Consider the following 14343-nt stretch of genomic DNA (forward strand, 5'->3'; position numbering starts at 1 on the left):
TTTTTCTCTCACTCAAATCCAGTTCTGTATTGGTAAATGAAAAAGTCAGAGGCCAACAGCTGTACAAACAGGTGTTGGGTTTTTAAAAAAATTATAATTCAATTAATTATTTTTGGGGAGTGACATATTCCTTGACAAAGCTGAAAAGAGAATCGTGAAGGTCGTCAGAGCTGCCGGCAAATCTTGTATCGTCTTCACCCTGGTACACGATCTTGGTGCATGATCACCGCTCAGCTACGGCCTTGCCAGCCTTACTGTCCTCATGTTCCAGCGCAGGGTCACCCAGGGATGCTGGCTGTAGGGAATATTGTACGTTGCACCTTCTTTTCACCGCAGTCCATAGCTTGAGCGAGGCCTAGTCGCCACAGGAATCACTTACCTATTTCCCCTTGCTTTTGTAATCTGGAGTTCCAGACCCAGAAAAACACATGCCCTCCCTCGCAACAGGAAACACTCAGACTGTTTATGAGCCACAGATTGAAGTAAATATCCCTTCAGTTCCACAGCTCTGTAGGCCTTGACTTCAGCACCTCTGAACCACAACCCCACCGTACCAAATAAGATGAAACCTATGCTGCTCAGAGATTGGGGTGCAGGTAACACAATTAACACAGGAATAGATCACATACAGGGACGAGGGTGGCGCTGTGGGTTAAACCACAGAGCCTAGGACTTGCCAATCAGAAGGTCGGCGGTTCAAATCCCTGCGACAGGGTGAACTCCCGTAGCTGGGTCCCTGCTCCTGCCAACATAGCAGTTTGAAAGCACGCCAAAGAGCAGGTAGATAAATATGTACTGCTCCGGCGGGAAGGTAAACGGCGTTTCCGTGCGCTGCTCTGGTTTGCCAGAAGCGGCTTAGTCATGCTGGCCACATGACCCGGAAGCTGTACGCCAGCTCCCTCGGCCAATAAAGCGAGATGAGCGCCACAACCCCAGAGTCGTCCGCAACTGGACCTAATGGTCAGGGGTCCCTTTACCGTTATCTTTAGATCACATATGAGACAAAGCGGCTCTTCAAGTACCCAGGTAAGTGATGGAGTAGGCTCCTGGGACTACCCCCCCCCAAAAAAAATCAGTTGAGCCCTTCAGGCATTCTGGTTAAATACGCAAAAGCCCACAGGGCTCCTTGCTTGTGGAATGCTCTCCCCAGAGAGGATCGCCTGACCCATGGGTCAGCAAGGTTTACCTCGCCTGGGCCAGTTCCCTCCAGTGGAGATCCCTCTGTGGGCCAGACTGCGCTCGTGCATGAGCGTGTGTGTCAGAGCTGCCCAAGGTCCCAGCTCACAAAGGACCAACGCTGCTTCGTTGTTAGGTACAAAGTCTTTATTGAAGTTCAGTTTCACTTCCAGAGCTGCAGCGCGCAGCTCTACGTCTCAACTGTCAGACCGCTGATGCTCCGTCTGAGTCTCCTCCCCCCTGACACCAATTTAAGATTCTAGCCTTACTCCACCTCTTCCTCAGTTCCTTCCGCCTCTGGTTCCGCCTGGCCGTTGGGGTCTCGCCCTTTCTAGACTCTTCTGACGCTGAGTCCCCTGAGCCTTCTCCCTCCCTCCGGCGGGCTTTAGGAGCTGGTTCCCCATCCGGGTCTCCTGCTGTTCCCCGCGCCTGTACATTTGAACTTGGCGCGCGCGCCCAGCCGGTAACTTTTCTCCTGACCGTTTCACTGCTGCTGCTGTCACTGCTTCCCCCTCTGGGGGGGCTAGCTGCAACTGACCTCCCCTCCGTTGGAGGCGTGGTCAGCCCTGACTCACTCTCTCTCCTAGCTGGAGGAGACGCTGGCCCTGACACATGTGACTCTTCCCCCCCACTACGCTCTGGTGGGGAAACTGGTCCCAATCCCCCACTGCTGCTTTGGGGTTCCCCTCTGGCTCCTTGTTTCTGGTGCGTCCCCCCTGGGACCCCCCTTGCCCTGACCATCGGCGCCCCCTTCTGGGAATCTTCTGATTCGCTGGAGAAGCTCATGGAATCTCTCGGGCCACTGTCATACTCCCCTACGCTGCCCTCGGATTCTTCCCCTTCGCTCTCCATTTCCTCTCTCCCCAGCGCTCCTGCTCCTGAGTCCCTGACAGTGTGCATCTGCGATTTCCGGCGTCTGCGCATGTGAAGATGCGATTTCCAGTGCTGCGGAAGTGAGTCCCCGCACTGCGCTGTGCTGCGCAGGTTTAGCGCAGCGCATGGGGACAGTCTGAGTGGGCGGCTCAGTTCAGGAGTGGCTCGTGGGCTGGTTAAATGACCCCTGTGGGCCGCTTGTGGCCCGTGGGCCCTAGGTTGCCTACTCCTGGCCTGACCCCTTCATTACATAGCTTTATCTTTTAGGCAAAAACATTTCTCTTCTTCCAGGCCTTTAGCTAATGAAACAATCTATGACCTTTTAAACTGTTTGGGGTGTGTATTGTTTTTGTCGTTATGGTATGTGTTTTTTTGTTCTTATATTGAGACCCCTGGGTATAGGGCGGTATATCAACAACAACAACTGTCCTGTGACCTTTGGATGATGGTGGTGTAGAAATTTAATAATAATAAATAAAAATAATAAGGCATCAGGACATCTCTTCTGGCTCTGACCCAATAACACCACATCACCAGGGACCACCCCTAGGTTTTGGGTTAGGGCCCTGATACCTCAAGGTCCAGGATATTCCTGACCTGGAAACCCCTTTTCAAGTGTTTGAAAGGAAAACTCAAAGAGACCATTGAATGCCTGCCCTCTGCTGCCCGCTATTCCTGCCCTATCCACCTCCATCATGCATTGAAAGCCCTCGCTTTGGGAAAGGAGAATGAAGCTCAAGCAGGATCTCCCATGAAGATGTCAGAGGCCAAGCCAGTGGCTCCTCCTTTTGATAGGTGATGCTATTTTGAGATCTAGAATCGGGGCAGGGTTAAATAGCATTTGCCACATTTGGTTTCCTGGCAGGTGATATTCAGAGGCACACTGCCTCCCGCAGAGCCATCGTGCTTAGTAGCCCTTCATAGCCTAATCTTCCACAGAAAAGCCCATAACATCTCTTTCCTGCTTCTATAAAAATTCTTGCAGCATCATTTTCTAAAAGGAAAGGTGGAGCTTTGACTTTAGATCCATGATCCCCTGTGATAAAAGACTGTAAAGATCTCCATAATGTATTGTGGGGTGCGAAATAGTAGGGAGAGTGTTAATTAAAGTGATTTAAGAGGAGTAGGATCATTTCCCTATCTCTGTGGTCAAATGCACATGTTAAACTTCAAATCTATGCCCACATTGGCCTTGTAGCTTCTGTTACATAAGCAACTCTTCCCCCTTCTTTTCCTGAAGATAGCATTTTTTGATTACAAATAAATTTGCAACTTGTCTTCCCTTCAACCTTACATAACCTGCAAATAAGGTCATTTCCCCCCCCCCCTTATCAAAGTAACAAATATTTGCAGTGTGTCAGCTTGCAGATAACTCTGTGTGCCCTGCTAGATCTTGCTTATAAAAGGCCATTGTCTGAGGAGCTTGTGTTATATCTATTCAACCATGGAGAAAAATAAGAAGCTTCATTTTTTGGCTCTTGCTCTTGCAGGTAAGGTAGAATTTTATAGTTGGATAGCAGTACAGTGATACCTCGGGTTAAGTATTTAATTCGTTCCGGAGGTCTGTTCTTAACCTGAAACTGTTCTTAACCTGAAGCACCACTTTAGCTAATGGGGCTTCCTGCTGCCGCCGCGCCGCTGAAGCCCGATTTCTGTTCTTATCCTGAAGCAAAGTTCTTAACCTGAAGCACTATTTCTGGCTTAGTGGAGTCTGTAACCTGAAGCGTATGTAACCCGAGGTACCACTGTACATTGGAAGGTGTTTCACAGTGAGTCAGTCCATTGCTCTATCTAGTTCCCTATTGTCTAGACCAGGGATTCCCAGACTTGGGTCTCCAGCTGTTTTGGGACTACAATTCTCATCACTCTTGACCACTGGTCCTGCTAGCTAGGGATGATGGGAGTTGTAGTCCAAAAACAGCTGGAGACCCAAGTTTGGGGTTCCCTGGTCTAGACGAACTGGCAGTGGTCCTCCAAGGTTATATGACCCTTTGCCAATTGGATGCCCTCCCATCAGCGTCAGTTTGGGGCCAATGGAATTGGTCACCCCAAACATCCTGAGGGCACCAGGTTGGCCAAGGCGAGGTTAAACATTCCCATGTTCAGCTTCAGTGCTGAAGTCAACTTTGCTACCTTCACAGATGCAGTTCTCTGTTTAAGTCAAATGTGCCTTGGGGTTATGGAACAAAAATACACTTTTGTATTGTAGTGTTGTTGTTGTTGTTTAGTCATTTAGTTGTTTAGTCGTGTCCGACTCTTCGTGACCCCATGGACCAGAGCACGCCAGGCACTCCTGTTTTCCACTGCCTCCCGCAGTTTGGTCAAACTCATGCTGGTAGCTTCGAGAGCACTGTCCAACCATCTCGTCCTCTGTTGTCCCCTTCTCCTTGTGCCCTCCATCTTTCCCAACATCAGGGTCTTTTCTAGGGAGTCTTCTCTTCTTATGAGGCGGCCAAAGTATTGGAGCCTCAGCTTCACGATCTGTCCTTCCAATGAGCACTCAGGGCTAATTTCCTTAAGAATGGATAGGTTTGATCTTATTGCAGTCCATGGGACTCTCAAGAGTCTCCTCCAGCACCATAATTCAAAAGCATCAATTCTTTGGCGATCAGCCTTCTTTATGGTCCAGCTCTCACTTCCATACATCACTACTGGGAAAACCATAGCTTTAACTATACGGATCTTTGTTGGCAAGGTGATGTCTCTGCTTTTTAAGATGCTTTCTAGGTTTGTCATTGCTTGGAGCAGTTTACAATAGTCCAAAGTGCTGTGATCCATAAGAACAATATACAAACAGTCTGAGGAGATAGAAATTCAAAGACTCTGCAGGAAAGAAACCCTCGTCTGCCTAATATGACAATAGCTTGCTGGAACAGGGAAGCTTTCACCAGGCAGTAAGGGCGAGGGCCATATCAACCTACAGTAATCTGGTGCGACCACCAAGAAGGCCCATTCTCTTGTCTATTCAACCAGTCATGCATCCTGCACAGCTGGGACATAGAGGAAGGTATTTTAGGGAGTAGCAGGCTGGTTAAAGGTACTGGAAGAGGCAGTCTTTAGTGTACCTTGGCTCAAGCCATTGATCTGTGAGGATGTCTACCTCCTTCGATCATAAGTAGCAAAATAGTTCAAAACAGAACCAAAGAAAGGGGAGAAGATACTGGAAAGGATGAATGCTTTTTGATAAGTTAACTGACAGTCTTTCGGTTCAAACGCGTTCCATAGTGGCTTCTTTGTCTCTTTACAAATAAGACCCTGCAGGTTCTTTGAAAAGGATGTTTTCTGAGCAATTTGTTAAGAAATATGCCTTTGAAGAAGGCACTTTTGGAAATTTTGCAGGCAAATTTACCAATAAACATGTATCCTTTCCAGCAAATTTGAGATACACTTCCCCTTTTTTGTTTACATCACTGGATGCCTCCTGTTTTGTAAGATTTTCCTTTCAGCAAACACAACATGCTTTAGGTTGTAGCTCTTCTTTAGGAACAACCGGACTGGTTTCAGCTGGAAAACGGCAGCAATTCTGCCGGCTATCTGCTAAAGCAGGAAAAATGCAATATCCCTCTTCTCTCAATTCCTGTGACGGTGCCTTCCCGTTCTCCCCCAAAATGGGTGGCCAAATATTGGCTTTGGCATGTGGCCATTCTTACCAGCAGGCCATAAAGAATGTCAGTCACCCATGTGGAAAACCAATACTGGCAGCATCTGTTTCCCCCAAAATGAGAGATTTTTTAAAAAGCCACCAGTGGGCAGCACAAGCTTTTGCTAAGGGGTTTTAAACCATTTTTATTATTAATTCTAAGACCTTCTGTGCGAGTTCAGATCTAGAATTAAAATGCTTCCCTTCTCTAGAGATTGCGTGGGATTACGTATTTATTTATTCATGGGGGAGAAAGCGTATGGGATACGATCTCATTCAAAATGTTTCTGTTTGCAAAGTGGAATACAATGAACAGTATTCTTAAGGCCTGGCGGGATTAAGCATTATTCTAAGAATGCCATAGAACAGTTCCCAAAGCAAACCAGGTCCCTGCTGTAGCGCAATTGCCAGAATTGTGGCAGCACAATATGCAGATTGTGCTTATCAAGTGTTTTCATGGCACTTTAAATATCAGTACATGATGTCCCCGTAAACTTCAATATTTAAAAGGCCACGAACATTCTTGGCATCAGGTCACCAAATAAAAGAAAGAATTTCTGGGGGTGGTCTGGGAGAAACAGTTACACCTCATATTGAGGGAACTTGAAAATCTTGACAGGGTGGACTGGAAAGATGATAGTTGCAATTTGCTCAACAAATACTCTGATATCAAGGTTCTTTTAATTCTGCAGAACTTAGTTGTTTTTGGGGGGCGGTGAACATGCACAGACTTGAGCTATATCTCTGTAAAGTTCACCATTACTCCGTGGGATTAGGAAGCATTTTCAGAATGCCAGAAGTCCCAAAATTGTGTCAAAAGGCAATGGGATTGTGACCCGTCAAATAGCGCTAGGTGGAAATATGTAGACCATGGGTAGGCAAACTAAGGCCCGGGGGCCGGATCCAGCTCAATCGCCTTCTAAATCTGGCCCGCGGACGGTCCAGGAATCAGTGTGTTTTTACATGAGTAGAATGTGCCCTTTTATTTAAGATGCATCTCTGGGTTATTTGTGGGGCCTGGCTGGTGTTTTTACATGAGCAGAATGTGCGCTTTTATTTAAAATGCATCTCTGGGCTATTTGTGGGACATAGGAATTTGTTTTCCATCCAAAAAAATATAGTCTGGCCCCCCCACAAGGTCTGAGGGACAGTGGACCGGCCCCCTGCTGAAAAAGTTTGCTGACTCCTGATGTACACCTACAGCACGGAGATCTGCTAGAGCAGGAATGGGGAATATTTGGACCTGCCAGATGTCAGACATGAATTCCCATTGGCCCCAGTCAGCTTGGCAAAGTATACAATGAGAGTTAAGTCAGAGATCTGTGTCCTACTGCTCTGCACACAGTAGCATGCGGTCAGTGAACTGGGGGACTAGGCTAGTCTTCTAAATGTTCCCGGTGAATTAGAGTATTAAAGTATTAAAGCCTGGAGCCTCCTTCCCAAAGCTCAGGAAGCGTCTGCCTAGCTTAGGGAGGAAGGAGTGATCCTCATATGCACGATGTTGTGGCATCACCACCACCCCAGTCGCTCTCTCAAGCTGGCGCCTCTGGCCCTAATTGCTCCCTTATGAAAAATTTCACCGCATACCACCGACTGTACAATAGTGCCGTCCCCACAACTTAGTTATATTAGGTGCATCTGAAAAGGAGCACAATCTTCTATACATTCAGAGCTCAGATCCTAAGTCAGTGTTCATGGAAATGCAGCCTTAGGTATCATCTCCTCTTCCACTTATCTTCTTTGGTGTCAAGAATGAGCCCATGGTGGACTCTGGGGAAGCAGTTTGGAGCAGACAGCAAGAGCAAAGGATTGGCCGGGAGTAATTGTCTAATAGCTACTCAAAGATCAGGAACTAGGAAACAAGGGTGATCAGGCCAGGGCCCAGGGGACAGACTCCCCCCCCCCCCAGTACTCAAGGCCACAAGGGACGCGGGTGGCACTGTGGGTTAAACCACAGAGCCTAGGACTTGCCGATCAGAAGGTCAGCGGTTCGAATCCCGGCAACGGGGTCAGCTCCCGTTGCTCGGTCCCTGCTCCTGCCAACCTAGCAGTTTGAAAGCACCTCAAAGTGCAAGTAGATAAATAGGAACCGCTCTGGCAGGAAGGTAAATGGCGTTTCCGTGTGCTGCTCTGGTTCGCCAGAAGCGGCTTAGTCAGGCTGGCGACATGACCCGGAAGCTGTACGCCGGCTCCCTCGGCCAATAAAGCGAGATGAGCACCGCAACCCCAGAGTCGGCCATGACTGGACCTAATGGTCAGGGGTCCCCTTTACCTTTAACTAATCAAGGCCAGCTCAAGAAATTTAGCTGCCTGAGGCAATGGACATGTTGTGCATACCCCCAATTGGGCTGGTAGTTGAAGCTTTCTCCAATACTAGTGAAAGGACACTTGAGGGCAGCAGGATAGTGTGTGGGGGAGGAGGCAGGCCGCATGATAATCATAGCTCTGGCCACGCCCCCACCTCATTATCTGCCGCCTGAGGCAGCTACCTCAGCCCTGCCAATGGGTGTTCAGTGCTAACTGAGCCCTTAAAAACTCCCTGGGTGTGGCTTACCCCTTCCAGGCCCTGTGGAAGAAGTAAGTCAGACCTAGGGAATACAGTCATACCTTGGGTTACAGATGCTTCAGGTTGCGTTTTTTTGGGTTACGGACCCCCGAAACCCGGAAGTACTGGAACGGGTTACTTCTGGGTTTCGGCGGTCGAGCATGCGCAGAAGTGCTAAATCGCACTTTGCGCATGCGCAGAAACGCCGAATCGCAATCCGCACGCTTGTTGGCATGTGAGGCCCATCGGGATGAGAACGCTGCGTCTTCACTGGCGACTGGCCCAGGGGCTCACTGGCCTGCCCTGTTTCATGGGTTGTCTCTGGTTTCGAAGGTTCCAGATCTCTGGGGTTGGGCTCAGTCAAGATCCAGATGTAGGATTTGGGCTGCTGTGCCTCTTGACTCAGTTGCCTTCTGCCAACTGTCAGTCACTGGGACCATGACCCCCAAGTTCATAAATTATACTCTGGTGGGTAGCTAGGCGCAAGGTATCACCTCCTATTGGGACTTTTTTTCAGCCAGAACTTGCTGGAACTCCAGCACCCCTCAGGCGGGCGCCATTGCCATTCTAAGAGAACAAGAGGGGTTTGTGGTGAGTTCCGGCACCTTCTTTTCCAGAAGAATAGTGCTGCCTATTATAAACCAATAGGAGTCATACATATACTATAGAAGTGGATTAACTAGTTCCCGACACATTAACTGAAGAGTCATCATGACCAGAAAGATCTCTTGGTTGGAATTGTGAATGTTGTTCTCAGCCACAGCTTCACTCCCACAATGGCTTATTGTGTGACTTAACCTTCCTGCAGCTTTGACATGCTTCTCATAAGAAAAGAGCCTCGCTTCGGAGATGGATTCAATCACTGATATACTGTTAAATTAAATGGGGATAATTACGTTGAATTGTAATTTGGGAGCCAGCAATTAATATTTCCAGAAGCTTTAGTCAAAAGTGAAAGGCTCCGTGCAGTGGGATTTTAATTGACTTTATACAATGTTTGGTGGCAACAGCAACTTCTTATTAACATTCATTCTTAGGACGGAACTAATCTTGCATGCTCCACCTTATGTAATTTATTTCTGAGTGGCATTTGCGAACATCACCCTAAAGAGGGCAATAGACAAATGGTATTGAGTTGGTATTATGACAATGGAGAGGGAAGGTTGCTATGATGGCACCTACATTGGAGGGGCACTCCCTCTCTTCTTCGCGTTGCCCAAAGATGTCTGAGAAGCTCTTAGGTCACATCCAAACCATACATTTACATCGCTTCTATGCTACTATGACAGTCTGTCCTGATCCCCTGGCCTACCTGGCAGCCAGCCAGCGTGCCAAGACCAAGTCCAAAATCCAAGGGTCCCTCAGCATCAGCAAAGTCCACAGTCCGAGATCCAAAGCCGAAGGTCAGGAAATGAGGTTTAGGGTCGATCCAAGTCCCAAGTCAGCATGCAGTCCAGCATCAAGCCTGAAGTAGAAACCTGTGGAGGTTCAGGAGTATCCAACACAAGGTCCCTCAATTAATAATACAGTGGTACCTCGGGTTACATACGCTTCAGGTTACATACACTTCAGGTTACAGACTCCGCTAACCCAGAAATAGTGCTTCAGGTTAAGAACTTTGCTTCAGGATGAGAACAGAAATTGTGCTCTGGCGGCGCGGCGGCAGCAGGAGGCCCCATTAGCTAAAGTGGTGCTTCAGGTTAAGAACAGTTTCAGGTTAAGAACAGACCTCCGGAACGAATTAAGTACTTAACCCGAGGTACCACTGTAATAATAAAAATAATAAAAACAATAAATTAATTTTTTATACCCTGCCCACCTGGCTGGGTTTCCCAGCCACTCGGGGCAGCTCCCAACATAATACTAAAAACACAATAAAACATCAAACATTTTAAAAAAACTTCCCTAAACAGAGCTGCCTTCTAAAAGTCAGAAACTTGTTTATTTCCTTAACCTCTGATAGGAGGGCATTCCACAGGGCGGACGCTACCACCGAGAAGGCCCTCTGTAACCTCACTTCTCGCAGTGAGGGAACTGCCAGAAGGCCTTTGGAGCTGGACCTCCTTCCTTCCTTCCTTCCTTCCTTCCTTTGGTTTTTCAGATTTAAAAATTTGCAGTCACATGTCCAACATACAGCATAAAAACAAGATTCCAATGGATCTCCTGGATTTCCCTCCTCCCCTTTGTGGGTCCCATTGTTAATCATTTCCTCCTGCATCTTTTATAATAATCCAAATCTTTTACCTCTCTATTGTGTCCAAAATTCACCATTAAACTACAAGTGATATTCTAATCCTACTAACGATTTGAACTTTTTACACTGGTCTTTAAGATAAGTTATAAATTTTCCCTGTTCCTTATTAAAATTTTGTTATTGGTCCAGAGATGGAAAGAAGATAAAGTCCATACCAGAGAAGAATGGCAGATCAAGTTGATGGATGATGATGAAATGGCTAAAATGACTGGAAGAATCAGAAATCAGGAAGATTGTATCCACTAATTTCTGTTTCTCCCCTCTTAGTTTTAAGCCAGGCTTACGCTGTGAGGGAAGATGGAATATATGGTTACTCTTTGACCGGAAAACCAGAGAAGACAGAGAAAGGCTGGAGGTAAAAGTCAGTTTTGTTATTCCTCTCCACCCCAGTTCTTTGTGTATTTAATATTTTGTACACTGACAACACTTTTCTGATGTCTCTTGATTTTTCCTCAAATGTAAAGCCTTGCTTGATTGTGAAGGAGCCATATGCTTTGCAAATGGATGTGGATTGTTGCTGAAAACAATGTAAAGAGCAACAGAAAAGTGCAACGATTGTGCATATGGCGCAATGCATGAGCAAAGATAAAAGATAGCTAAAGCGTGTTCTCCTTCACGGAGAGCACATGTTGTGGTGGGGGCCGCCAGGACACTCCAAAGTTGGGGGCGGGCTAATTGACCGTTGGCCACTGATGCGATTGGGGCTTCCCTTGTTGTTGGGAAGAAGTTAATGTTGCCATTTGTTGATTGACAGCCAGAAATGCTAAAACGTCTTGCACGAGGCTAGGGCTTCCTCTTTTCACCCGTGCATCAGATTGCCCATCCCCCCCTCCCTAGAATTAGGGTTGTTCGCTTTGACCTTGCTATGCCTGTCATGGGGTCGTCTGCTTTGGGGCAGGGACCTGGTAGGAATTTTGTCCATCTGGCTGATTGGCTGGGGCCATTTGGTTTTTGCCTACTGCGTAGCAAATCGTCACAACTTGTAAGGTTGCGGTTAGACATTGGTTTATGGTTTGGTTGTTTTGAGGGGCATGGATTGGCTGTGCCTGCCCCTCTAATGCTGCTGCTGCTGCAAGGGATTCCGTTAAAGGAATTGGGGGCTAACTATTGCTTGTCCACTCTGTCAAGGGAGCTCGGGCCATAGCAATGAGCTCCTGGTTGCATTTGGGGAGGGCTGAGGGCAGGTTCCCTGCTCCGTCGCTACCCCCAAGTGTATTCCCCTATTCTGACTTTCGCATCGTGCGGAATGTCAGTCTGTCATCCATGGTGGGGGCAGATAGTCGCAACCAATGCCTTAGCAAGCACTCACAAATTTGTATTTTAATAAAGTTGTGGCCAAAATTATGCCAAAAATCTTAAACAAAAATTCTGTGTGATGTGTGAGTTATTGGGGTGGCCCTGGGGACCTCGACACGCAACTACATTTACCTGCACAGAAGCCCAGGCAAAGCTGCACTCCGAAGGTTGCAGTGTACACCCAGAGCTCTGCATAAGCAAAAATAATCCATTTCTTCTGTGATGGGGCATGCCTCCTAATAATAATAATAATAATAATAATAATAATAATAATAATAATAATTTATACCCCGCCCATCTGGCTGGGTTTCCCCAGCCACTCTGGGCAGCTTACAGCACATACAAATTGTAAAACATTAGACAATAAAAATTTCCCAATACAGGGTTGCCTTTAGATGTCTTCTAAAAGTCAGTTAGTTGTTTATTTTCTTGACATTTGATGGAAGGGCGTTCCACAGGTCAGGCGCCCCTACCGAGAAGGCCCTCTGCCTCGCACTATATCAAGGGGATACTCACTGATATTGAAAAAATAAGTCAATCTTTGCTCATGTGGAGTTCACGGCCGCATCTACACAGCTATAAAAAAACACTCTGAAAAATAACCGCTTTAAAGCTCACAATGGAAAAATCCATAGAGTTCCAATTTCGATTCCACAGCGCCATCTGGTGTCACATTGTTATAACACATTTATAACGTTTTATTTTTGCTAATGTAGCTGAGTCCATGCATGTAGTCCATAGCTGTCAACTTACAGATTTGAAAATAAGGGACCAGCAGCCTTGAAAATAAGGGACCAGCAGCCAAAATAAGGGACCTGCAGCCTCACCTGTTCCAGGCACTCCAGTCTTCCTGTCCTCCTGCAGTCTGTTCAAACTCATGCTGGGTAGCTTCGAGAACACTGTCCAACCAACTTTGTAACCAGAGGTTCAACTGAATAGAATCTGAATCACATGCACCACAAGGCCTATGCAGCCTCAACTTAAGATGGCTCCCCAGCCTGGCTTTGCACTGCAAAGTTTGCAGCAGCACGTGCAACAAAATGGCATCCAGCATTCAAAAAACCCCTCAGCTTACATTAACTAGCCACACACAAGGCATGCAAGCTCCACCCCCCAGTCGTTCTTAGACTTCTTATTGGGTGAGCAACACAGCCAAGCAACACAGTTGGAGCCTCACTCCTCCCTGGCTGGCAGGGAGGCAGGGAGAGGAGCTGCTTCCTTTGAAATTTAAGGGACATCATTTAAGGGACATTTAAGGGACATCTATCAATAAGGGACAGCAGCGGGACATGGCGCTGCAATAAGGGACTGTCCCTTCAAATAAGGGACACTTGACAGCTATGATGTAGTCTAAGATCCTTTGAGCTGAGTTCTACTTGTGGAAAGGGTGCTTGCGACACCTGCAAATGGAAGAGGGCTAGGCAAAGTGTGCTGATTCCTCTTTTCTTCTGTCCCCACACCCTCAATCTTCTCTGGGACATTGTGGGACCATATGGAGTAGCACAGGAGAGGGAGATTAGGCAAATATTCCCTCTCTCCTTCTATCAGAAAGAGCCTCTCCTTCTATGAGCAGAAGGGTATCTTAGGATCCAGTCCTGAGTGTCTGGAGAGTAGAAACCATTATTTTAATAACAAACAATGGAGCCTGGCTCAGGGCATAAGAATTGATTTGATTTTCGCAAATGGAATTGCAACGCAATGGTTCTGAATCAATAAAACTGTTCACTGGACGGGAACTAGATGACATAAAGTTGGATTTAATTACCACAAACTGAATCACAATGCAATTATTCTGGATGAATAAAGGGTTCACTAGATGGGACAAAGAGTAATAATGGGCATTTATGTCCCAGATGCCTTCTCTGCCTGTGGACCTGTGTAGCCATGTGGCATTTTATTGAATTAGAAGGCCTTGATTGTAGAATTTTGATCCTGATTTAGCCGATCCGGATTAAAATCCCAACCGATTCATGGATCCATTTCCTTGCGTCTCCATGTAAACTATAAAACACTTTGCAGAAATGTCAAAAAGCTGTGGGTAATATTCTTTCGATATACAGTATTTAGACACATGAACTGTTCACTAGAGTGAGATTTTGGAAATCCATGCTTACCGAATGTTCAGAAAACAAAATATTTTTCACTCCTTGCTGACTGCTCATAGGAACAGACAATATAGTGTGAAAATAAATGGCGGTGTGTGTTTTCCAGGGTGGCCCTGTCAAGACATGGAACAGCTTCCCTCTACGGAAATGACATTCCTCAACTTGCATTGGATGTGGAGTTTCAGACAGAGGACAGAGTCAGGTTTAAGGTGAGTGAAAGAGAAAGCAAGCAAGGAAAGAAGTTGGTCAGCAATAATAATAATAATAATAATAATAATAATAATAATAATTTATTATTTGTACCCCGCCCATCTGGCTGGGTTTCCCCAGCCACTCTGGGAGGCTTCCATAGAAACCAAAAATACACTAAAATATCACACATTAAAAAATTCCCTGAACAGGGCTGCCTTAAGATGTCTTCTGAATGTCAGGTAGTTGTTTATCGCTTTGACAT

At 46.6% G+C, this 14343-nt stretch overlaps 1 protein-coding gene across 1 annotated transcript in view; it reads left to right on the plus strand.

The window, feature by feature from the left end:
- Positions 1–3418: 3418 nt before the first annotated feature.
- Positions 3419–14343, plus strand: part of LOC310744140 (sucrase-isomaltase, intestinal-like) — a 94233-nt gene continuing 83308 nt past the window's right edge. Inside the window, exons 1-3 of the mRNA XM_083575076.1 lie at positions 3419–3539; positions 10756–10843; positions 13996–14098. Coding sequence (XP_083431202.1) covers positions 3494–3539; positions 10756–10843; positions 13996–14098 — 237 coding nt within the window. The 5' untranslated portion in view covers positions 3419–3493. The remainder of the gene's footprint in view (positions 3540–10755; positions 10844–13995; positions 14099–14343) is intronic.

Source organism: Podarcis filfolensis (genome assembly GCF_964270895.1).
Source record: "Podarcis filfolensis genome assembly, chromosome: 10".
Classification (NCBI taxonomy): domain Eukaryota; kingdom Metazoa; phylum Chordata; class Lepidosauria; order Squamata; family Lacertidae; genus Podarcis; species Podarcis filfolensis.